At 41.2% G+C, this 26,165-nt stretch overlaps 1 protein-coding gene across 50 annotated transcripts in view; it reads left to right on the top strand.

Moving 5' to 3' along the window:
• The window catches only part of CELF2 (CUGBP Elav-like family member 2), a 986,198-nt gene that overhangs the window by 809,586 nt on the left and 150,447 nt on the right, over positions 1-26,165 (top strand). For all 50 annotated transcript variants that reach the window (XM_069229233.1, XM_069229249.1, XM_069229230.1 and 47 more), the window contains one exon: positions 15,817-15,865. In XM_069229233.1, coding sequence (XP_069085334.1) covers positions 15,817-15,865 — 49 coding nt within the window. The remainder of the gene's footprint in view (positions 1-15,816; positions 15,866-26,165) is intronic.

The following is a 26,165-nucleotide window of genomic DNA, read 5'->3' as shown; positions in this document are numbered from 1 at the left end:
TTCGATAATACCACAGTGTCATTTGTGCCAGAAATACATTCTTGCAAGGCTTTATACACCTCCTGTATCGCCCCACACTGATCAGGCATGTAAACAGCTACAATGAAATATACACATGCTAACCTTTGCTGTGCAGCGAGTATGATCATCAACATTCCTAGAAAGAAACATCTCATGAAGTCGGTTTTTCTTAAACCTTTGCCTGCAGACAAGAATAAGGCTTCCCTGAACAGGAAGCCAGACCAGAACTGTTAAACCAGAAGCAACCTTAATACCCTGCTATACGAAGCAACCCTACACTGATCAGAGACCGTGACCACTTACAACCACCAGAAGGAATCTGAAATCCTTTGTGTTTTAAGAAACTCAACACAGCCAAGTGGCCTCACCTCTAAAAACCACAATACATTCAAGTCCTCCTTTGACAGAGACCATTCAACAGCAATCAAAAGAACTGTAGACCTTTCCGTGCTTTAGAACCCAAACTCCAATCAGAGACGGGAAACACAAAAGAAAAGGGATCTGAAAATCTTTTTGGTTTAGGTAATTCAGAATACTTCAGACAAAACTATATTCCATCCCCAGAAGGAATCACCAAAGCTCTCACAAAACAAGCACCTCTAAAAACTGTACCTTAAACCCCTTCTACTGTGCTCATCAATTACAATTGCTAAAGCACATCAAGAGAGAAAACTCTCAGTTGTCAAACAGTTTGTAGAGTTAGAAGAATTTAACCACAGAATGAACTTAAAAACATGTATGCAGTAAGAAAGGCAGCACCATTTTGTTAGAGGTCAACTACATCTCCAAAAGGGAACCTTACTATTTTAAGAAAACATTGCACCATGGCAGATAATCACCACTTAATGCTCACCTATAGGAACCTCGAAACAAACCTTTCCTCAATACCATCCAAAGACTCTCGACGTGGCAACCCCCACAGACTCAGTGGAAAAACAGAAAGCCCATATGCTAGAAATCATGCATCGCTCAGAGATGGCTATTAAGGCTATTGCTAAACTATTCCGAGAAGAACCAGAGATCCCTTCGGTTCTAAGAAATTCAGAGAGAAACAGAGAGAGAAAATCATAACCCTTTCTTTATAATTAAGTCACCCCTTACTAGATGCCTGATCTATCCAGACACCTAGTCACGGGTGTCACTGCCCACCCTGGTGATTCCAGAATGAGGCCCACGTGGACAAGCTCTTCTGGGAGGAGCTCTATGAGGCAGGAGAAGAACATTTCAGACTCAACCAAGGGACTTTGGCTACTCACTTCACACTTTGGGAGGCCTGCAAAGTCTATATCGGCGGTATTGCTATATCTTAACTTTCAGGAGTCCTGAAATCTATACATACCCAGCTCTCTAAACCTGAACAGGACATATTGCAGCTGGATGCAACGCCTCTACCCCTCCTTCCATGGCTAACCTCCATTAACAAAATCACTTACTCTAGCAGTGCAGGGAATTTGCAGACACTGCAGTAGCATTTCTGGGTAAGCATGCTTACTCCCAGACATATGTAGAGGGCAGGACACTGGCCGAACTTCTTCTGTGCCTTTCACATAGGATGCCCATAACCCCCATTTTTAGTGAAGCTGGTGATGTTATATTTTCCATAGAGGAAGTGTTGGCTAAATTCACCCGCTACTACAGTAACTTATATTATACCCAATTGGTTGAATCAGATGCTGTTATGCAAAACTACCTGAATTATATTGCAGTGGTATGGTTGGAGCGTGCACATCAACAATTTTTGAGTGACCCCATCACTGTGAATGATAGACTGGTAGCTATTGAATCCCTGCCGGGCCTCAAAGCACCTAGTTTAGATGGACTGACTGGAGAATTTTACAAAATAGTTAAGCATATTCTAGCCCCCTGCTTATTAGATGTCTATGCCGAAGCAGTGCAGGTTGGGACCCTCCATCCCTCTCTCTCGGGGTTGTAATGACACTGGTGCCTAAACCTAGTAAATACCCTACAACCTGCGCCTCACACAGGCCTCTGGCCGCTAATAAACCTTGATAATAATATTTTATGCAAAAGTACTTGCTGTGCAACTCTCCTTGCTAATGGAACATTAGATCTCATCCTTTCTGGATGGCCTTTTTCCTTTTAGGCCCACACTGTTTTTGCAGTACTTGATCAGATCACCCTACATTTTCCTGCAGCAGTGATTTTTCTAGATGGGGAAAATACGTTTGATTGGTTGGAGTGGCCATTTCTTTTCCAGGTGCTAAGGAAGGTGGGCATGTCTATGATTTTTGTTGGACTCATTAAATTACTGTACATGAATCAGATGTCCTGTATCCTAGTTAAGGGATCTCAGACTGACCATATCTCATTATCTAGAGGTACCAGATATGAGTGACCCCTACCACCTATACTGTATGTGATGGCTGTAGATCCTCTGGCCAGCTGGCTGCAGGAGCTTCATGCTCATAGAGGCCTGGTCTTCCATGCTCGGTCCCTCCTAAAGTAATTCTAGCCTTGCTATCAATTGGTCAAAATCTCACATTTTCTGGCTTATAGACTGCACCTCACAGGTTCCCCTAGTATACTCCATTTTGTGGGCAAATTATACATTAAAATATTTAGGGGTAACAATGCATTTGGATGGACAGACGATTGTCGATCAAATTTATGGCCCTGTGCTGAAACATTTTAAGGCGCCGATGGAGCAATGGGTCAAGCTGCCTCTGTCCATGGCAGATAAAATCACCATTATTAAGATGGTGGTCCTTCCCCATTTTCTCTATCTTTGTTAACATCCCCATCTCACTCCCGCACATTATTTTCTCATGCTCTACAGAACTTTGACAAAGTTGATATGGGCTGGAAAGCAACCATGCTTTAGTTGGTGCACTCCTAATCTGCCCTATAAAGGGGGTGGACTAGATGTTATGGACCTGGAGCTTTATTATCATGTGGCAAAATGTCATTATGTAAGACACTGATAACATCCTCATGCCAGACTCCCTTACTTGGGGCCTGAGCGTGATCAAGCTGGCAACATACCCCTCCAGGTGCTCCTACCCAGTGGGCCTTCCTAGGGACACATGCACAGTTAAGACCACTGCATCAACCTGCTGGGCCTGGAAACGACTGAGCAGACAACTTGACCATCCTAAATTACACTCGCCAGCCACAACCAACTTCCATTAATCCACTATTACCTTCCACGACTGATGAAATGGGACAGCGTGCACTGATAAGATGGGAGGTGAGAAAACTGGACAACCTTAACCCCCAATGTCAGCTTGCGACTCTGGAGCAACTTATCAATGGAGGTACTCTGCCACTAATAGACCGTTTCCTCTACCAGAGGGTGAGGCATGTCTGCCCGCTTTCCAGACGAGCCCCTGACCTTTGCCGCACATTGGGCTTGAGTTTCTGCTCCACCAAACCCTCCAAATGATTAGCCTGCCTTTAAAAACTCTGCATCACGGCATGCGCCGATACCTCAGATGGTTACAGAGTGGCATGGAGCAGAGACACACCAATAGATATCACCAAGTCACAATGGGCATTCTGCTGCTTGCAAATCAAACTAATCTCATTGCACCCTTATATCCCACTACTGCCCATAGAACCAAAATAGATCCTTCATGTCGCATCACTGTATTCGGTTCCCATGACTATGCAGATCTTCTCCACCTGTTGTGGGATAGCCCTGACATACTGTCCTTCTGAGGGGAAGTTGCAGACACAATAGCACTATGACTGAGTTCCGACTGGAATTTTCACCCGTGGTCACCCTTCTGGGCTTTGTGAAACAGACCCCCAAAGGGAGTGTGTAGATTCATCACCATAGCTATCCTAATGGAGAAGACGTGCATAGCAATGTGCTGCATAAGTCCAAGGGTGCCACGTAGGCAGGACTGGATTGGAGAGCTGGTTCATTGCAATACCCAATGTGAAATGTATGCACTGCTACAGCCCATGACCTCCCCGGCCTAGGGACATCTGGAAGCCCTTGACAGCTGATCTGGCTCAAACCAGGAATTCGGATAGTCATTCAACTATGCAGGATGCCTATGAAGAGCCAGGCCCTCCCTCACCCTCACCTTACAGTAAGAGACACTGCTAACAAGACACCATTGCAGAAAGCCTACACCTTCGCTCCTTGCCTGTTTCCCTGCCTTTGACTGTCCTGGAGAAATGACTCCTTTGAGACTGCTAGAATTGTGTTAGTCACATATGTGTGTGCATAGCTACTAGTCACCCCGCAACATATTAAGTTGTGACCCCAATATACTTTATGTACTTGTACCTATTTGTATACATAATAACACTGTTAAATACAAATGAAAAAAAAAGACAAACGTGTGGTAAAACCCTATGTAATGAAAACCCACAGTTTGACGTCTTTTTGATATTGTTTCCAAGTGTTTTCACATGAGCCTGTGTAATTTTAGTTGGGTATTAGTTCGATGTTATACTTGACTACTTAAATCCTAATTTTCCCTTTTATGTAGTTTTTTTTTTGTAAGTGACGTTGCAGTCCACAATTAATGTTTTCCTATAACTACCCAAAATTTTATAAAGTCACGTTTTCTATTTGTTCAAAGTGATCGAGGTTTACTGATGTAAGTAATAAAGTGTACACCCTACAGCTGATTTAAACTGCCTTTATTACGTAGAAGAAATAAAATATCTCCCTGTGCAATTAAAACGAAAACCTGGGATACCACGTCAATTGTTGTCACACAAACCATCTAGTTAAGTTTAGAACTGTTGTTTTCGTGTTCCGTAAAATTGAATACTAGATTTTGAAATTGAAAATCACAAGCGAGTCAATGCACATGATGACTACTCAAAATATCAAAATTAAATCTGACCACCTCTCCTACGGATTTTCGTTTTGTTCAGGGTCAAAAGATTGGCTTCCGCTTAGGCACAATTTTACAGAATGCCATGCATATTAGCCGTAATGAAAGATCATTCAATGGGCTCCCAGCTACCTGAGTGGACAGATTCCACACCACCTTCAGAAGACTACATCAGACTGCAAGTCCTCCGGTTCCATGGTAGCAAAATGGTCCCCATAAATCCATTTTACAGTCTTTTTTCAGTTGTAAGGAGCTATCTTTTGAAACAGCTCCCTGAAGAGTTCTAGTCCACCAGCTGAAGTTCAACTTATCCTTGTCTTTGGCAACTGTCCCCCCCACACTTTTTACAAACATGTTATTGCAAAAGAGAATAGTTGATGTAAAACCTTCTATTCTATATTTTCTGCATTAGAAACAAGTTTTTATTAAATTAAATCTCTCTAAATGAGAGTTCGGCATACTCTGTATGTTTCTCCTTCAGCTCTTTTATCCCTTTGAAAATGGCGCGGGACTAGCGTCTCTATTTTGCGTATTCTGTGTCCCCTTGCCTCTTTCGCGAAATGAAAAATATTTTCTCTATTGCTTTATGTAACATATTCATTCTGTGTTATCAGATATGCTTCCTCCCTTCATCAGATATTGCATAAAATCCCTCTCCGCGATTATTAGACTTCATGTCCCCGTGCCGCATGTACTCATCTGAGTTCAATGTGATTGTGTTGTACCTGCGATATTCTAATATGCCGGTGTGGAAATGATGATGTTGTCAGAAGAAGATTATAATTCAGAAGATGGTAAACAGTCTAGTCACCAAGATGCAAAGAAGCCCAAATCAAATTTTCATGCAAATGCATCTCTAACTACAGACCAGCGGAACGACAGGAGGATACCTGGGAAGGAAGATGAACGATCCCTTGAAGTCAAAAGCTCCTTAACGAAATTGCGAATCAGTGAAACTCCGCTACAGCCAATTATCTCAACATACTTCTGTAATTTTATTATCTTGAAGAACCAGTTACAGATTCCGTTTGGGAGTGCGGAGGAGAAAAGGAGATCGTAGCGTCTTGCCCTTCCTAATCATCTCTCCCGTTTCCAATTTAATAAAGACATTCTTGTTAAAGCCCCGCAGTTTCTTAAATGGAGGGATGCGACTTGAAGGTGCCAGGAGACCATGAAAATTAGAAATAATTTTTTTAAATGTAATTAACTCTGAGAACGGAAAGGAGAAAAGGTCGGGTTGACAGCAACTGTCTGGGGAGTTGGAAGGTTTCTACAACTGTTTTCCTCAGAGCGCTGACCAGCGGAGCGAGGGGTGGCGGCAGTAGCAAAATATTCTCTCTGCATATTTAATCGTGTACATAGTGTTTAATTACATTGATGGTTGTTTCAGATGCCGGCTATGACATGTAATGGGAGGACTCCTAAGTGACAGTTTCAGGATATGAGTAGTGTTAGGGCTCACGCTATACACGGCCGCATTGTAAGGTTAAAGGATGCACTTTATCTTAGGATCTGATTCCCGGGAACATTTACAAATGAGCCAAACAACACTAAGAGCCTATTATAGGTCCGCCATTTTGTATCCTGGCAATGAACATATTGAACGAGGGATGGTTGAAAAGGTCTCCCTCCTTTAAGAGGGAAGAGCCAGAATCTGTCATCCTTCCCCTCCTATTTGGTTTGTAGTGTATTTCACACATTTCTAATCTCCACCGTGTAGAACATTGTACTGAAGTGGGGACACGACTAAAATTAAGGAATGGCATATCCAAAATAGTGCAGTATGGAATAGGCACAACTGGTTAAACAAGTCCACGGTCTGTCTTTCTGCTCTGCAGGGCAAAGGATGATGCCCACATGAGTTTACAGTCAATTTCTACTTTGCAAACCTGCTATTTACATAATTATAAGGATTCTGTTCATTCTAACTCCCAAATGAGAAAGAGGTAAAACAAAGTTAATTTTCTATTGTTAGTTAAAATAATGTTGTCTTTTAGTGTTATATTTCCAAGAGTTGCCTTTGTTTGTACCCACAAACCACAACGTACCTTTATGGGTTTTTTTCTGCTCTCGTCTGTTCAGGAAAGTGAAATATTATTTCCTTGCCGACCACTGAGCAGAATATTTTAGAACCTACATATCCACAGGGCTGGTCACACAGTCACCTCAAGCTGGCCTCTTAGTCCTGGATTGCTTGTCACTCCTTGCCAACTTACAGTCCCATGTTGCTAACATCCCAGCTGTGCAGTGCAAGGGACCTATCCCTGTACTACAGTCCAATTAGCCCTGTATTTCTGAACCCCTCACTATGTAGTGACAGCCACAGAGCCTCACAGTGAAGGTTATGGAGCTCTATTTTATATGATCTCACAGTCTGATGTTGCTGACTCTTTATTTCCATATTGGTAGCCAATCAGTGCCATATGGTTCGCCTATAAGACCAATCTTGATGGCAAGTCAGTCCTGGTCGCTCACCACCCACTTTGGTGGCCAGTTGTCCACGCATTGCTAGACAGTGAACCACATATTTATGCTGAGTTAACATCATTATGGTTACCTCTTAGTCACATACTGAAAGAAGCTACATTCTGCCAGTAGGGTTCATCTGAATGAACCTAAAAAATCTCTATTCACTTGGAGTCTGAATTAAACAAAATTGGTGATAAGGGTTGGTCATCCGTGCTACAACAAGCGGCCAATATATGGTTCTGTTTGCACCCTCAGTGGACGACAGTACTGGTTACAATCGTCCTCCTGTTGGTACCCTCCAGTGGGAATGTCATTCCTTTAAGAAATGCCCTTTCCGTTCTCCTGCACTTTGATAGTTCCATTATGCTCACTCTGCAGGCACCGCCTGGAACGTGCTTTAAGATTCTTCAGAAACGCTGAAGGTCAATAACTATTGAAAAACGTAAAAGATTAGCAATGTCAATCCGAGATTCACTACATATTTAGTAACTTGCATCGGAAATATTGTTTTGTATCGGTCCCTTAGTGGTCAAACTGTATGTATTAACTTCACTATTGTGGACCTGATTTGGATTTCAGTGGATGGGTTACTCCGTCACATCAGTGACGGACATACTGTCAGACGAAATATAAATACCATAACGGTGGACTGTTGTGATGGAGCAACCCATCTGCCGAAATCTAATTCAGGCCCTATATCTTTTATGTGGCAACCAGCAGTTCTATACCGCTATCGTTGTGGTAGACCCTGGTTTGCGTAAGATATGTCTACCTATTTGAGAGGGAATTCAAACTCTCATTGAGAACACTCTGCCATAGCAGTGCACAACAAACGGTGCATCTACCACCATGAGTTGGCTGCAAGGTAACATGGTGGCTCCGTGCATTTCATGCAAATCCTTAATTTGCGAGCAAGTGTGGTATGGGGGCCCCTATATCATTGATAGTAATGTCACCCCAAAATTACACCACTTCTAGATAGTGTACCTAAAGAAGTACCAAATGAAAGCATCAGTATAAAGTGTATATAAGTAAAAGCGCAGATGAAAAGGAAAGGAGAGAGAGGGAAACATGGATGGAACAGAAGAAAAGAGTATCATCCTATTTAAGTAGGTTTTTACGTTTCAACAGCAGTTGGCCACATTTTTACACCATACAGCCATGGTGGGAGAGAGTTCCAGTGAACTGTGGTTCAAATTGATATTAGTCAGTCGCCAAGCTCTTGCATCAGGAATTCTGATACGAAGAGGAGCATGGGTGTGGCTGAGCTAATGTTCCCGAAGAGATGATCTCTTTTGATGTGAGATCAAATGTGACTGGGTCCTTTGTTATGAAGTACTTTGTGGGCTAGGTAGAGGTGTTGTAATATAATGCAGAAAGAATAAAGAGGTGCAAAAGCACTTCCAGGGTTCTGGGTTAGTGTGGCCATCTTGTTTAAGAACCACAGAACATTGTTTCCTTTAAGTTTTAATAAAACCGTCCAACATTTCAGTTTTCTTCTGTTGTTCTTGACTCGTACTAAAGATACTACACAAACGGAACTTTGAAAGACTTTCCTCCACCCTATCGTCATGTAAATGAATAATGGTTATGGAGTGATTGCATGAGATGCTGCTGAGTTCCACCTCTGTAACTAAGTAATTTGTACATAAAACCAGTGCTTCATTTGAGCTAGTGGAGGGCACCTCCACTTATTTTTTGGGACCGGCACTTATTTTTCCCTGTCAGATATTTACCAAGTGAAAGACAGGGAAGGCACACACATTGGAAAGATGGAGGGAGAGAAAGGCACCAAAACCGTCATGGAGGAGGAAAGCAGGAACCTTCAAGAGTGAGATAAAGAGGCAGGGAGTATCTAATAAATAATTAAAGAGGCACGAAGTGGTTTAAAGACTTTGTATGTGGCACGCAGGGAGTATTTTGAGCTCTGGCACTCGTTCTTATATAAATTAAGCACAGCTTAAACCCTAAGAAGAACCTTTCACCTGCCACAATCTGTGATAGCTTGTAATTGAATGCCAGTTGCAATGGGGTGATTCTGAATGCCTGTGTGAGTGGAGTTACTCTAACTACCATTCTGTTAACGTATGGCTGCCTGAAGAGGAAGGAGAAGGCCTTTGACAGCAGGGATGCCTTTTTGCTACTTAAGATACTTTTTTAATTTTGGTTAGTCTCCTCTTGTTGAGTGCAATGTTACAGTTGTGCTCAAACCACGAGCTTCAGGCCTCACTATAGGATAATTGCACTCAAAATGTCTAAGCTAATGTGACAAATGCATATGCCTACCCTTGGTACACATAAGTCATTTGCATAAATTAGGTTTATGAAGCCATTGCTCATGCAGAATAAATTGGCAGTGTTGACTGTTCTACAGTCTGTTAAGATGCCTTCTGAATATTGTATGTATCAGTACAAACTACAATCTAAAAAGTTAAGGACTCGTTGGACCCTCGAGTGATTTGCAATGCCCATGTGGCTTTTTCGAAACTGAAAGGCATTTTTACTTCAAATCAAAATTGCACCAGGTAAATAACAAATAAGACTTGTAGTCAGATAGTTTCTCCGTCTTAAGGGGTAGCTCTGAGAGCAATATGATATGGCTATGTATTATGACCCTTCCTTTTATTCCGTAGAGGCCTGATCCTAACCTTGGCCAGTAATTGGTAATTGTTCCTCGAGAGCACATAAAATAAGTTTGGTGGTCCTTGTATGGCTGCTATTGATTGTTCTTTGCATTTTTGGCAATAACTCCTCTTCCTCACTTAGATCCTCTCCTCCGTCAAGTTGACACATCTGAAAATAAATTGGCCTGTACCAAAGTTCACGGTTATTTGTGAAAGGAGTAGGTTTGTCAACATGTAAACCAGTGAATCTGAAATTTACAAAGATTCAGGCTTCCACTGTAAACAGTTGAGCTACTGCGCATGCACTCGCAAGAAGGTAAAAAGCAATTTCTGACCCAACTAAACATAAATTGTATACCTCTGCTTTAAGTATTGTGGGAGATGGATTGAGAAATCATCCAGAGAACAGGAAAACATAACTTTCTGATGTGTTCTGACAGTATAAAATATGAGATCTTTCATTTTAGTCAATAATGGGTTTCTAGACGGTGACATCTAATCTAATCTTCAACAGGTTTATAACATGCGTAATCTTTTCTGAAGACTTCAGAAATAAGGAGGCAGATTTTTATTTTATTGTACAGCCTTCCAGTCACGCAGGCAAGCGAGAGAAGGATCTTACTCATCCTGATGTGAAAGGAAAGTGTCTCTTTACCTCGTTTCCTCTGCCTCTTAAATGTGGTTATTTATTGCATACGTCTCTCCTCTGATCGCTTCCCTTTTCTCACCTTTTTTCTTACCTTTAAATATTTTATGGGTATTGAGTTAATAACATGTACTGTCACGGCTGCTGCCTCGAGGGGCCTGCGTGGGCCTGATGATGAGATGCGAATCGGCGACTCTGTCCAACCTCTTCTGCGTTATAAAGGGGGTCTTTTGTTGAACAAAGTGTTAGAGGTTGTCAACCGAAGGGGGCCAGGTCAACCAAACCTAAATATCTATAAGTCCATTTGTTAAGGGAATGGAGAAGGAAACAGAAGAATACGATCGGTAAAAGCCTAAACCTGGACCGGCTTTTGCTCTTCCATACGAGCCTTTCAGAGGCATCACAACCCCGAATTTGTCCAAACTCCCTACAGAGTTTGTAACATTGGATCACAATTGAAGATGGGGTGGGGGAGGTGGGGTCTCCTGCTGGGGGGTATCCAGCTCACCCTAAGCCCATTGCTTATCTGTCATATAGCAACCTAAAGCGGATCTTAACAATCCTTTCCAATTTTTGCAGCTGAGGCTCAGTATTTTACTTTATGCCATTGACGAATATAGACCAGTCCATCTCTGATCATGAGAGTAGGGTTGCCACTTCACTCAGATCTTTAAAAACACTCTTTCCAGTCTTGGACTTATGTGTCATACCCCAATGATTTCTGGGTATTTGTTGTCTCATTTTGTTTCCATTGAATTAAATAGACAAATAAACCTCAAAACTGATTTGTTAATGAAAACCCAGAACCGCAGACAGGTGTCGCTAATGATCTAGCGTGAGGTAGCCAGACTATGTGAGAGAGTAAGGGCCAGATGTAGCAGAGGGTTTTCCCCATTCTGTGTCAATGGGACAATGTGTTCGTACATATGGCCCTAAAAGTAATGTAGAGCGCAAGGCAAGGGCAGTACTGGTACCAAAGCAGAAAAGGTGGCCTTGAAACTGCCAGTTGGACACTAGCATTAGGTCTTTGCATGATATTTGATGCGCCCAAGCTTGTCGTTGTGAATCGCGCATCTGCCACAGAGGTTTACAACCAAGATGTGGTGCAGACAGTCAATCTGGCCGCTCATCTCTTGTTACTGAAGTAATTATGGTCGTATTATTAAATGGTGAGCATAAAATGCTCCATTACCTCTTCAGATTTGATGCCCTCCAGCACCTCGGAAATTGCATTGTAAATGTTGTCTTTCTGTCGGTGCTGGCTTGCAGGAGGAAAAGGAAAGTAAAATGTCTTACATAGGTCAGAGCAGCGACTCCAGGCAAGCCATGCACCAGAGAGTCAGACCTTCACCACCTCTGCAGCCAGGCGTGGCCCATTACTGTCAAGGCCTGTCCTCCGGGTCCAATTAATCTTTTCCCAGCTCCTAGTTGTAACATACTCTAGTAATGATGTGTTTCCATTTCGGGTCAGCCTGCTGCACTGCACTAACTGTGAATCAGCGCCGAGCAGTTTTACCTGGTCAGTGCTTGAAGCATAATACAGACCTCCAAAACGTCTACCCTTTCCCCGGAGGTAGTAGAGGATGGCTCATGATGGTCAAGATGCCTTGCCTGTTTGCATCATCAATTTCTTTTCCCTGTTGTCTTGTTTCAGGGTATTGGTTTTTATGAAAGATTGGAGTGTTGTAAAAGTGAGTAGAATGAGTGAGTAATCATCAAGGTAAGATATGGGCAGGGGTACACAGACCACTTAAGCAAAATTAAATAGCAGATTTAATTCACCGGGTGTATAGAGGAGTTGCATTCTGATGCGGGCTGTACAGAAATGCATATTTGAAGGTTCGCCTTCTCTGGGAGACTTTGCTTAAACAACATTGTCAAAACGTGTTGTGCAATGGTTTCTCCAACACTGCATTTTCCTTCAAAAAGGGGCCTACTTCAGTGAGTCAAAACATTTACATTTCTTCACATGGAATTATCACCATAAAGAGTGCAGCTATCAGTGGTGCAGTGGCACCATGGCCCAGGGATTGGGCGTTGGGGGGGGGCAGTCTTTCCTGCAGAAGCAGTGGTTTCTCCCCTTCCGCTCTTGTGCTTTTGTGATTGGTTGACTGCTGCGGAAGTCATCCAGTCTCAAAGAACCTAACCTCAGGCACGAACGTTGCGCCTTCGAGGTAGAGTATTGCCAGTCCATGTCGTGCCTCTATATGTACGGAGGCCCAGTACCTGTGCATGCCCACCACCAAGGTTTGCCAGACAGCTTTCTACTTGTGTAGCGGGGACTTAAGATGTGCACGCTAGAGTGGCTCCAGGCTGCTGGGCTGTGACAGTGTCACGTTGCACTCAGATCAAACCAGCCAAAGTGTGTCTGGTGTGCCTTCACTAGTTTGGCTCTTTGACCTAGTCTTCTCACGTGTTTCCATTCTGGCAGCTAAGTATTTAATTCGACCTCATAGCATCATACTGTGTAAGTTAGCTCAGAACCACCATAGTCATTGAATATGAGCACTGCTCACATTTAGAAAAAATAATGATCCCAAGTGGTCATCCACTGTGCTGAGATTTATGAATGAACGGTTTTGTGAGAACTCAGTGTGGTTCAAAAGTTGATAAATGATGGAAAAATTGGAATGTTCCGAATAGTCTAATTGTCAAATTTGGAGACAATCCGGAAATCTAAAATTATGAAGACTTTTTCAACACTTACCAATATCAATAGGATTTCTCTTTTTACAATGCAAATTAAGGCCAATAGACTTAGAATTCAGGCCACAGAATTGAGATTGTGTATTATTTTAATCATACAAAGCATTCTTTTGCAGCAAAAATGATTTGACATCTTATTTGAGTCTAAGAAAATTTAGCAAAATAAAAATCATAAAAACCTTAGGGCCTGATTACGATCAAACGTGATGGCTATCCTGTCCACTGTATTGCAAGTTCCATAGGATATAATGGAACTTGTAATGCGGCAGACAGGATATCCGTCACGTTTGTGACAGAGTATACCATCCACCAAGATCGTAACCGGGCCTTAACGTCTGGTTCCCATAACTTTGATAGGTTGAGGAAACGCTGTTAGTCTTTGGTAAGAAAGTGTGGGCATGTGATAAAGTAGTTGTGAGAAGCAAAAGAGACAGTGAGTAACTGCAAAATGTATGACTTTTTTTTTTTAGAATATCTAAAGTAGAAAAATTGCTTCATAAATAAATGCCAATATTTTGAATAACTATTTGTATTTTGTATAATGATAGAAAGGAGCAGTCTCATATTATATATAGTACTTCTGATAAATAGTTATTTCTTACTTACTATAATTGAAATTGAGTTTTGTGGTTAATGGGAAAAATAAAAGAGGAAAGGTATAATAACAATGAGAGATTAGGTAGAAAAGAAGCAGAGAATCACATTGCACAGTCAAAAATGAAAGGAAACCTTTTATTTGAACATTATTTTGAAGATATATCCAGTTTTGTTTTCTAGGTAGGCAAACTACTGCTCCATCCATTGGCCTGTTATTGCTCCATCAGGCAAAATAGCATTTTACCTTTTGCTTGCTTTATGTCTTATCATCTTTCATGTTTTATATATATTTTTACTATTTATTTTTTAAAGAACATCGTTATTATCTTGTGGATTATTAGCATTTTAAAGCTTATACCATAGTTTGTTGGTAATCCTAAATATAAAAATAGTGAAAGTGTGCATGTTTCTATATAAACGTACCAATTAAAGTGCGTCTGGCATAATAATCATAAAAGTTTTTAAAGGACCTTATTAGTAATTCTGTGTATATAGATCGTCATGTCGAATACCATTGTGCTTTTGTAGTATTTGTAGGTAAAATTATCATAAATATTTGCATAGTGCACTTTTTGAGTATTTCACTGTATTGTTTTGAATATCCATATCAGTAATCATTTCTCAAGTGCTTCTCTATCATGACACTTGTAGATATCATTGTTTAAAGAAGTAATATGGTGCACTGTTAGTGGTATGATGCACCGTAAACTAAAGATGACAATGAAAATTATGTTGGATAAATGTAATTGCTGGTGCAGAGAAATTGGAATTCAAATTTTGTAACAGGAACCATACATTTATATTTAGGTGTGGAGGAGAAAATAATAAAATATTTGATAAGTGTCTGCTGGCAAAGCCTCACAGTGAAGTTGGGCTGTGACTCATCACTTCAGGCCAGGTTAAAAATATGCCAGTAAATTGTATGTTTATTTATTTTGTGAACATTTTCATTCAGAAATGATGTTAAGTAATGATGTCAAAGTGATCAGATGTCATACAGAAGGACAATGTTATACATGAGAACGCCAGACGACAACAAGCCTGACAGAGCGTATGAAGACAACACCAGATGAGCACATAGCGTTCAAGGCATTACACAGCTGTTCCATTAATTACGTAATGGAAATAATTAACAGTGAACTGTCCTATGTGTCAAAGCAGATGCATGCCTTTTCGGAGGAATGTTTGGGAGGTGGCTTATCTGCTTTTGAGTATAGAAAGTGTTGAAGTACTGGAAGGCCAAGAATGCCAAAGATCCGTAAATGGAGGTGGCACATGGGAGTTTGGAGACGATCAGGCAGTGAAAGTTGCAGGATCTGAAAGAGTAGATGCAAGAACAGTAAATAGTGGTTTTGACAAAGCACACAGGACCCCGGCTGTCTATGGACATAGAGACCACTGACTCCTGGACTCACATGTAGGCTAGAAGGTCTCGTGCTGAGACAGGTAGGAGGCTGCAGTGCCTGGAGTGTTTATGGATAGGAGCAAAAGCAGGCCTTATTAGTTAATAATCGAGTCTGACAAACTCATACGCTAATTTGCAATTTCTTGTTTCAAAGAATGATAATACAGTAATTAATTCATCATTTGGGATATCTTGCTGGTATTCATTGGGCTTCTTACTTTTGCTTTGCAATTTTATTAAGAAAGGAAAAGTGGCATTCTGATGTCACTCACTAGTTTGCTTATGGATCCTAAACATTTAGATCACACGGGCTTCCCCCATTTAATCACTGAGAACAATAACTCAACCCTTCCTGTTCCTGAGAAGGGTCCCGACTGGACCAGGTAAAGCTGGCGACAGAGTTATCAACTTTTTGTCATGCTAACAATGTTTCCTTTCTCATGTCAGAAGGTGTGTTTTGAAAATATATATTAAGCTAATATAATTAAGATAAATATCTGACTTAACATACCTTGTTTCAATTTGTTTTAGATGCATCATCCCATTCAGATGAAACCTGCAGACAGTGAAAAGTCAAATGGTAGGTCCTCACACGATATATTTTATGTAGGTGCAAAGGCTAAGTAAAATTTGTAAACTGAAGCGCTTTCTCATTGCATTTCTTTCTGTTTTGTAACATGTTTTAGAAAAGGGGATTTTAAATTAATTGTGGTGTATTCAGAAGAAGGCTGAACCAAACACCTACCCAGAAATGCTGATAGAATTACAACTATTTGAGGTGAATCAAAATCATAGCAGGAGGGAAATAAATACTGATTGAATTTGAGGGAAAAAAGCAGTATGCTACAGTCTATATTGGCATCATTCTACAAGAGAGGGGAAGCCTTGCATCTAGCGAACTCTAAATGTAATAAGAGTTCCCAAATCACTCCCAATATATACCAACGTGGAAAGGGATCTGCACACAGCTGAAACCGTGCAACCCTTGCATCAAATGGATATATTAATAGGATCCTCACCCACTAGTACCACCAGTGACATGCTTCATCATTGGATCCTGACCCACTGCATCTAGTGTGAGTGCGTGGGCTCAACGCAGTTTGTAAGTGAAGCTCTTATTAAAACCTAAGTGCAAGGTAAAAAATCCTTCAGGATCCTACTTCATATGTATTGATAAGGCCCTTTAGCTGGGATAAAAACAGTTTGATGTATAAAGAGTGCAATGATCCCTAACATATATAGTTCAATAAGGTCGACATGTTTCAGCCTATCACAGGTGACACCCAGGATCAGCAGGCTTTCTTCCGGACCAGCTAAATTCTTAGAATTTCTACAGATTGTAACATGTATCAACTCTTTATGCTGGTCTACACAGTGTGCTAAACAGGAATCGTGCGCTCCTACAGGCCATATAGTACCCTTTTCAATTAATGGTCTCTGAAACAGAAAACACAAAAACATTTTATTATGGGGTGATTACTGCCCCTGTTCATGTAGCTGTCTCATGCTTATGCACACTGCAATTGTTAAGAGAAAAAAAGGGCATGCAGTCACGTGAGTTTTCCCCAGGCGATTGACTTAACATATATATGCACATAAACACACACATGATTAATAAAATGACTAGCCAATAGTGTTAAGCATGCACACACTAGTGTTAATCAAACCGTGCATCATGTCTATGACACCTACATAACTCATAAAAATTTAGGCTCCATAAGGTAGTGGCGTGGGGTGATCCCTGTATTAACACTCGAAAAAGATAGGAAACCTAATTTTTGCCCAGTTGTTTCAAAGTGAAAGGAACTGGAATGCCCCGGTACCCCGGCACTTACTACATCAAGGGATATCATCCTCCCAGTCACCTATTCAGCTCCCCATTCTCCTCCTGTCCTGGGTCGAGCTGTCTTTTATGATGTGTGAGGAAGAGAGACTGGAGTCAAGTGATCAAGGTCACATGATCCCGGTACAAAGATCATAATCAACCGAGCGGGAATGTGCAAAATCTGCTAAAGGTGCCTCAATTACATCAAAGTACACCTGTTATCAGAGGCAGGTTGCAAATTCTCATATTTTGATCAAGATGCTTCTTTCCCCAAGAGCTGTGGTCTGGAAGTGCTGGGAAATGTGGTCCCACTTCCAGAGTCTCATATTGGTAGAAAGGGGGAAGGGGGTTCACGTGGGGGGAGGCTGGGAATTGTAGTCCTGCCTTCTAAGCCTCCTATTGGTTAAAATGGAGGTCACATGTGGGGGGAGGCTAGGAAATAAAGTCCCCTATCCCAGTACATAGGATCTTCTAGGTCAGGGGCACAGAGTGATGCAACAGAAAGGAGCCCCATCTTATATGAACAAATTGTATGAAGAATGGATTGAAAATTAAAAATATATTAAACATATATTAAGAAAGAGGCATTTTTTTGAAGCAGTGATGTAAGTGATATTGTGAAGCTCTACATCTTATACACACACCCCCAGTGTCGAACAGCAATCCATATTCAGTAGTTTAAGCTCCAGGGCAGTTAGCTATAATTCATTATTAATTTTTTACTGTAGCACATTCCACCATGGGATATCATCATTCAGTCCCTTCTTCTTCGTGGCTAATGTATAAATCCAGCATTGCTCCTTCTGAAATAGAACTTTCTCCAGATTCCGTGTCCCTGCTGCGATATGTTCCAGGATCACCAATTTCAGGTCTTTTACGGCATTTCCAGTAGTAATGTAGTGTTCCGCCACTTTGGTGGTTCCTCATCTAGATCTAATCTTGTTCCTGTATTTGCAGATTCTTCTGCTGACCTTTTGAGTCGTCATGACTACATATCTAAGTATGCATGGACTGTTATGTCATCGTCAACGTCTCTAGCTATACATCAGTACTGGGAATGCATGCAATCATTTCTACACTTTGTTTGTGGCAGCTAGTAAGTAACAGCAAAGCGACACCAAGAAGCTTGGAAAGATGATGTTAGAGCACAATAACATTTGAGGAGATTGCCAATGAAATAACACGAGCATGTCGGAACACTCCATTCACTTGCTTTTTGTCCTCAACAATTGCTATGTGCTTTTGCTGGACCAATGGGTTAACTGGAGACTGAAATGCACAATAAGAGAGCTACAAATGGGGAATAACATTAAAGCATGGTTCTGTTCTTGCTTTAAGGTCACGTTATATCAGTTAACAATGTGTTATATTGTTAACACGTTTGTACAACTTAAAAATCTTCCCTCTCCTACCCTTCTAGCTTCCCAAGTCATTGATGCCATAGTTATGTGGTAGTCATATTACTGATTATTTCTTACCACACAGGTGTATGACAACCTAGTCAAAGAGAAGACAGGTACGAAAATATCCAGTCTTCCTGATGGAAATTAAAGATGACCAGTGACAAATGGTTTCTTTTGGGTCCAGTTGCTGGTATATATTTTTTCACATCGGGCCTGGTTTCCAGTATATTTTTATATATCCACTGAACTGATACAGAGAACAGTGAACACAAACTCCCTTTGTGTCTAGCGGTTACTTCTGCATTTTATTATTTTGAAGGATTTCTCTGCATTGCACTAGACGTATCTATCTGGTATCAAAAAAACAGATATGCTGCAACTATGTTACAGCGGAATCCTTTGTTGATTGGTTGACTGTAATTTCCTCTATTGCAATTGTTTCATTGTGTGTTGACTTCACTTTTGTCTGCCACCTATCAAGTGCTAAGTTCTGAACCAAAATAAGCCTGATGGGATATGTTATTAATCAAAAATATGGTACAAAAACACAGCCAACAATTCTCTGTGACTGGATCTGAAACCTAGCTCTCCCTGCCTATCTCTATGTAATGCTATTAAGCATCTTCACCTAAACCAAATGCTTGAGCCTGGTTCTGCCATACTATTTTGAATGTCTAAGGTTTTGAGTCAGAGGTGTTCAAAAGCCCTGACATAAAATAGACTTTCAATCACGATAATTTTAATTGACTACAATATGTGATTTTTTTTTAAGTCTATCGCTCAATGTATTACGAAACCAGCTCTGTTAAATTGCAGTCTAATACGCAAACGCTTTGTGAAACAGATTACTCCATATACAAAGCACATAAACATTTATTTTTCAGCATGTAAGGGAATAATCGGATACGTCATGGTGATTGGGAAATGTGAATAATATTCTGAAATATTTCATAGCAATCATGAACCTTACTCGCTCCATCATAATTTTTGATGAGCCTTGTGGAGGGCTTCGCTCACTCTTCTCCAGTGGTGTATCTTTTCCCAGTACACTGTCAGGGTCTGAGCTTACAAATCACTGTGTGTGCCTAATTGGGCTCAACCTCAATGATCAAGTATTGATATTAGCATGAGCCCACACCACTATTATGGCGCACAAAGAAAATGTTGTACATTTCCTTTGTGGTGGCGTCCCCACATCCATTTGCAATACCTAGCCCTCTCCATAACACTAAGCACAGAAAATGTTTGCATCTCTTACTTACGTTTTGTGGAGGCAGGCATTCCTTAGGCACATTGTGGTACTTAAGTAGAGGGGAAGGCTGGGGCACCAGCCAAAAGCATAAGTTGGTCAAACTTTATATAACACTACTCCTCACTTCATTAATTAGTAACAGGGCCAAGGGTCTGACGTATGATGATGCTTATGCACAGGTTGAAACTATGCCTTGAACCTTAGAATCATTATATATATATATATATATATATATATATATATATATATATATATATATATATATATATATATATATATATATATATATATACTCCCTGTAGGTGTATGTATAAAAATATATATAATATATATATGCCTACATACACCTACAGGCAGCTTTAGCAATGGTTCGCGAAGGCTCATTGTGTACAATATCAGTACTTAAGTGGGGTTTGGGTCAGCCAGTTTCTCATTTATTGGCTTTCTTGTCAATCCCATTGGCGTACTTCTTATTTATTAGCTTGCCTTCCTCTTTTTGTGTTTGTTCGGACTGGGGAAGAACATAGGTCCAGCCACAAAATGAGATAGCTTAAAAAGGGACCCATGTTTGAAAACTGGAGCAGTTTTGAACTTGTGAAGACATGACGTATATGTGTTTTGCAAGGTATGGAAGAATTACAGATGTGAGCCTGCTGCAGGCAATGTTTGTTTTATATCCAGGAAATCAACAGTAAAAACCGTCCTATGAGACCGTAGAATAGGCCCACCAAGAGCACACAAAGTCCACATTTATGGTACTTGGTGGGGAAGGGTAGTCTGTTGCACTCACTTAGCCTGTGTTTGAGGCAAGAGTGACTTGAAAAGTGTTTCTTCTTCCAGGAGCACGTAAATCTGCTGCCTGGGATGTTGCAGGCACCAAATGGCTGGAGTATTTGTTCCAGTTCCTAGCCATTTGAAAAGTAAATGGCAGACGTTTTCTTTAAATTCTGGCACTTCCTTCTACAGCTGTGGTTTTCTTTTAAGTACTAGCAACTAGTCCTTCGTGTTAGTTTTAAGCTGGACAATGCCAATAGGCTTTTAAAATTATATTCATAGTTTCATCTGTGCATTTTGAAAAATAAACCCAGTCATGAAAGGTTTAGGTTTTGATGCAGTATTTTCTAACATGCGTAATAGCACTTAATAGCAAAACGAATAGCTTAGCACACACATTGTAAAGGTGAGGCCTACTGACTTTGCTTTTTGTGTCGTGGACGTAATACACTCATGTTGCTCTTACAACAGTCATGTTAATGCCTTTCTCCTGTGTAACGGGGAAGACACAAATGTGTACAGTGCTATTGGCCTAGGAATTTTAGTAAGTGGAGAGGACCTTCTGCTGTCAGTGATGCTCTCACTAGGTGTCTAGCACACAAACGGGTCTTTTCAGTTCATTTTTCTCCAGTAGCTGGTACAAATTACAGATCAAAGACTATATATATATATATATATATATATATATATATATATATATATATATATATATATATATATGTGTAAGAGCCAGCTAAATATTAAGTGTCAGCACAGGGCAACTATTTCAAGGCTTCTCTTCCAAACAGAGCCTGTTTTAAGGAAAAGTTCATGCTACATGCTGGTACCACTTACTGTGGTTCTCTCTTTGAACTTTGGCTTCAAGATGGTTACTACTCAGCTGCCTGAACACAATAAAGATAAAGGTGCATGGTGGGAGAAAAATCTCAAAGCACAAATTAAGCATAATGTTTGAGAAAGGTTTTCTTTGTTCAAACCTTTTCTGACCTTGCATGTGTGCAGTATTCTACAGCTGTATTCTCACGGAGTCCTAGCTGGGCCAGTCCTCGGTTGCAGAACCCGCATTAGCACTTCCCTCTGACTACTATTTAAATAACTTCAACAGAACAAGTGGCAGAGGAGGGGGCATTGCAGCCATTTATAAAGACACGTGCACCTGTAGGCTGTTGCAATGCACCATCACTGACTGGGAAAGTGCTCTTTGTAAAATTTGATTGACCAAAAACTTTACCTTTTCAGGACTTCTAATTTACTGCCCCTCAGCCCTTCCAAAGACTTCACAGAGGCATTAAAAAACGTTATTGCACCTCTGCTCATCAAATTTGCAAACTTGAACATCCTCAGGTACTTAATTCTCCATCTGGAGGACACCCAGGTGATGCCATAAATTGTATTGACGACCCTGCAGCTATGCAGTTAACTCAACTTGTTGGAGGTGCTATACGATACATTGGTCACCTCCGGGACCTGGTATTTTCCAATCTCCGTACCTTACAAGTTGCAGTACCCCTACCTGTGCTTTGGAGTGATCTTTTTATGCCCCCCCTTGTCTATTCACCTACCCCACAAGGCCTCTGAACCCATTCTCAAACACCAGTGGCAAAAGCTTGATCTTCCTCCATTTGGCACCTAGCCAGTTACCCTCAGCTTCCCCCTAATGTTGAGACTGCAAATAGCACCCTTGAACTTTGGCTTACCTCCACCCTAGATGTCTCTATTCCAGTCAGACAAGTCTCTGTGAAGAAGACTTGCTGCCCTGTGGTTCAATATGGCCCTTATCGTAGCTAAAAACAATATCAAGGCTTTAGAACGCTTCTGGAGGAGAGCATATAGCCCCATGCAAAAAGTCCTACACAGGTCAGCTATCAAATCCTATCACAAACTGATCATGAAATCTAGGGCAGAATTGTACGGTAACAAAATTAGCAGCAGCGACAACCCTGCTAAAGAGATGTTCAGCCTGGTGAAGAGCCTCTAGAAATCAGTGCTCTCTGGTGACCCTATTAACGTTTCTATCCTCCTAGGGCTCTCCACAGCTTCTTTCCCCTTTATGCATACCTTCCTTTCGACCTCTTTGCAGCCAAGTGAAATCTGGCTCACCTGATGGTCCATTCAAACCAGACAATTTTGTTAAACTCCAGGACCAGCTTCTTCCTCCCAGCTTAGAACTGGTCAATCTTTCTCTGTCCACCACTTCTGTGCCTGGCCCATGCAAGCATGCTAAAGTTATCCCGCTCCTTTAGAACCCGTCTTTGGACACCTCAGAGCCCAAAAACGTTTCTCTCATTTTCCTACTAACTTTTCACGCAAAGGTTATGGAGCAATATGTCAATAGCATTCTAACCAACTTTGTAGAAGAAACCACATTCTGGACATATCCCAGAAAGGGTTCCGGCGTGCGCCCAGCACAGAATCTTCACTCCTGAGCACCCCTATAGTGCATTGGGTGAAGGCAGATCATCAGCTTGATCCTGCTCGACCTGACCACTGCGTTTGACACGGTGTCTCATCAAATCTTACGTGCTCGCAGGACATTGGCACAGGAGGTGTCTCTCTCTTGGTTTACTTCTTTTCTTTCTGAGCACTACTTTCAGGTCATTTCTCCCCCATAGCTCTCAACCCCATGCGCTACAGTATGGACTCACTCAGGGCTCGTCATTAAGCCCTACATTGTTCAACATATGCATCCAGCCTTTAGCCCAGGTTGTAGAATCTTAAGGGCTTACACTGGTATCATATGCAGACGACACTCACCTTGTACTTTGATTATTGGACAACCCATCGTACAACAAGGCCAACTTTCAAAAAGGTATGCTTTCTGTAACAGAGTGAATGACAAACAACTATCTATGCCTCAAAGCTAACAAGATTGAGATTTTTCTTCTAGGTAAAAAGCTCTTTTCTAGGTCGACCACTGGTTCACCACTGGCCTCGCCTCAAACCTAAGTCCTCCATCAAAAACCTAGGAGTTTGGATGGATAACACTCTGGCCTTCGAGTGCCAAGCTAAATCGGTTGTTGGCACCTGCCCTTGAATCTTGAGAAGCCTTAAACCGATCCTGGGCCTTTTTTTACCCATGCACCTGTCAAACCACTCAGGCTGTATACCGAGGAGCCGATAAATCCATTGCAAAGAGACTACACCTTGCTAAAATTGCTGCTGCTAGGCTGCTCTTCTTCCTTCCGAAGTTTTGTTCTGCCTCTGGCTTTCTCTGCAGGTTACACTGGCTCCCTGTGAATAAGCATATTCACATTAAGACTCTCTGCATTCCCCACAGTATTCTTTATTCCCAGGGGCTCTGATTCTGAGCCATCTTATCTCATTTATCGTCCCACATGACCTCTGCGTTCCACCAAACTTACCCTGGCCATTGTCCCTCGAGTCAGGATAGTTAGAGCAGGGGGCCTTTACTTCCGTGCCCAGGTCCCTCTGGAATGTACTTGCTCGCTCCATCAAAAGCATCCGGAATCATCTACTTTTTAGGAAATCTCTCAAGACATGGCTATTCTCCTTCTAGCTTCCCTCCCTCCTCTTGGGGAGCTGGCTTCTACAGTCGTGTATTCTATAGGCCTAGAACTTGGAAGCCATGTTCTCTACAAATCCTATAACATAACACATGCGTCATTCCCCCTGCACGCCTGGGGGAGGGGGTTGGGGCTTTGACTTCCGCATGTGAAGAAGGCTGCACATTTCACCGTTTTTACATCTCATCTCAAGGGTTTCAAGCTTCATTTCTTAAAGGGAGAAGTGAGAGTGTATGTACATATGAATTGTTCAATTAATTGACAGAGCACTTGTCAAGAAATCTGGGCTCCTACCAGTTATGCAGAATCTACATTAGCAACGCCAGAACATAATGTTGCTCTTGGAAGTGAGCTAGGAAAAAGTAAATGCTGATCTTTTTAATGTAGAATAATTTAAAATTGGTCAAGCACCTAATTTAGACAAAAGTATAAAATCTGAAGTTATGAATGAGAATCAAAGTACAGGAGAGAACACAATCTTTGCGTTTTGAAACATATATATTGCTGTCATTTACTTTTTTCAAACCAGCAATATTACCTTGACCAGGTTTATTCATATCTCATTTATCCAACTTTAAACATCATTTCAGATTTTCTTATCACACATCAGCAATAATATTGGTCATATACCATTGCTACATAATAGTATTGGCCAGAATAGCAGTCGTTTACAAAGCCCAAAATACTCATTTACAAGTAGCTCCTTTCCTGCTAACCACTTCTGTATGACAGGGTGGAGACCAAAACTCTGTGTTTCCTCTTGACTGGCCCTGCTACTGCTACAACAAATCTATAGTACTGTACCCAAGTTGAACATACTTGTGGTGCAAGTGGCCAAAGACCAAATATTGCTACATGCCCAACCATGAATGGATCTGGAATGGCTGTCTGCTATATTAATCATATTAATCTACCAGTGTATTGAAGATGTGGGACCAAAGGTTGATCAAAATTGGCTCGATTCGGAGCACAGATAGCTTTCTAAGCAGTGGTGATGGCTGAGGCAAAGAGCGAGGAGGGACCATGAAGGTCAGGCAGCATAGAATGAAGGTTGTGCCACCGCCAGGATGGGCACCGAGGCAATCCTTATCCTCGTACAAGAGTGCATAACATCAACGATATTGCCCTGATAACCGGTGACGTGTTTGATGCACATAGACAGTAGGATGCTGAAGAATTTAGAAGCCGGATGAGACAAAGAAACTTGAATGAGAAGAGTTAATGGACAAGCAGGCTTTCTCACTGTGGTGTGGAATACTAACAACTCGGATGGTGACTATTGAGTCAGCACAAGCTTTTCCAAGACATTGACATGAGAATTAAAAAAATATAGTGAGAAGGTAAACTAACACTAAGGGCATCAAAACTCCATGCAGATACAACGCTGGAGGACCAAGTGTATCAAATATGGCAGCATATGAATGCCCACCAATTGTCTCAACTGGTGTATTTTTTCCTTGGATGTGACATACAAATCTATGTGTGTGATGACGCAGTAAAATCAAACAGGCATGTGATAAAAAGTAAGCAAAAAAAATCAAACTTTGAAGCCCCCATTTTTAGAACAACTAATGACACCTGGATAGTAAAACATAAATGAATTTAAACTAAACCCAGTGTTCCAAAAGAATGTCCTGATAAAGAGGAACATTGAGATACAATCTGATGTCTTCTCTGTCCATTGGGTGCGAGGGAAGAAAAGGCATAACTGCAATAATTGATATGCAAACTAATATAAAAACACATCCCTTTTACAAATCGCAATAACAATACTATCCATTTAACTATTAAATATAAAAAATATTAATTACCTCCTAAATAACAATGATTTTCGCTGATGCTATGCTATTTAGCATCAGGAAGAAGAAAAAACAAAAGAAAAACAAATCAGATGATTTGAACATGAGCATGCAACATCACACCTGCAAGCACGTGTCATTGTGTTAGCACGATGATGTATATGTGTGAGGCAGACCTCATTTTTGGGTTTTATATTCACCCTGCCTAGATGGCGGGCACCAATCCTCTTGTGGTAAATACATGAAAAAAGAATTCAAATGTGTGGAAAAGTTTTTTGAAAAAGGAGCATACCGGCAAAAAGT

The sequence above is a fragment of the Pleurodeles waltl genome, chromosome 4_1 (genome assembly GCF_031143425.1).
Source record: "Pleurodeles waltl isolate 20211129_DDA chromosome 4_1, aPleWal1.hap1.20221129, whole genome shotgun sequence".
NCBI classification, from domain to species: Eukaryota; Metazoa; Chordata; class Amphibia; order Caudata; family Salamandridae; genus Pleurodeles; species Pleurodeles waltl.
Note: the sequence above shows the minus strand (reverse complement) of the source record. Positions and strands in the feature narration are given on the sequence as shown.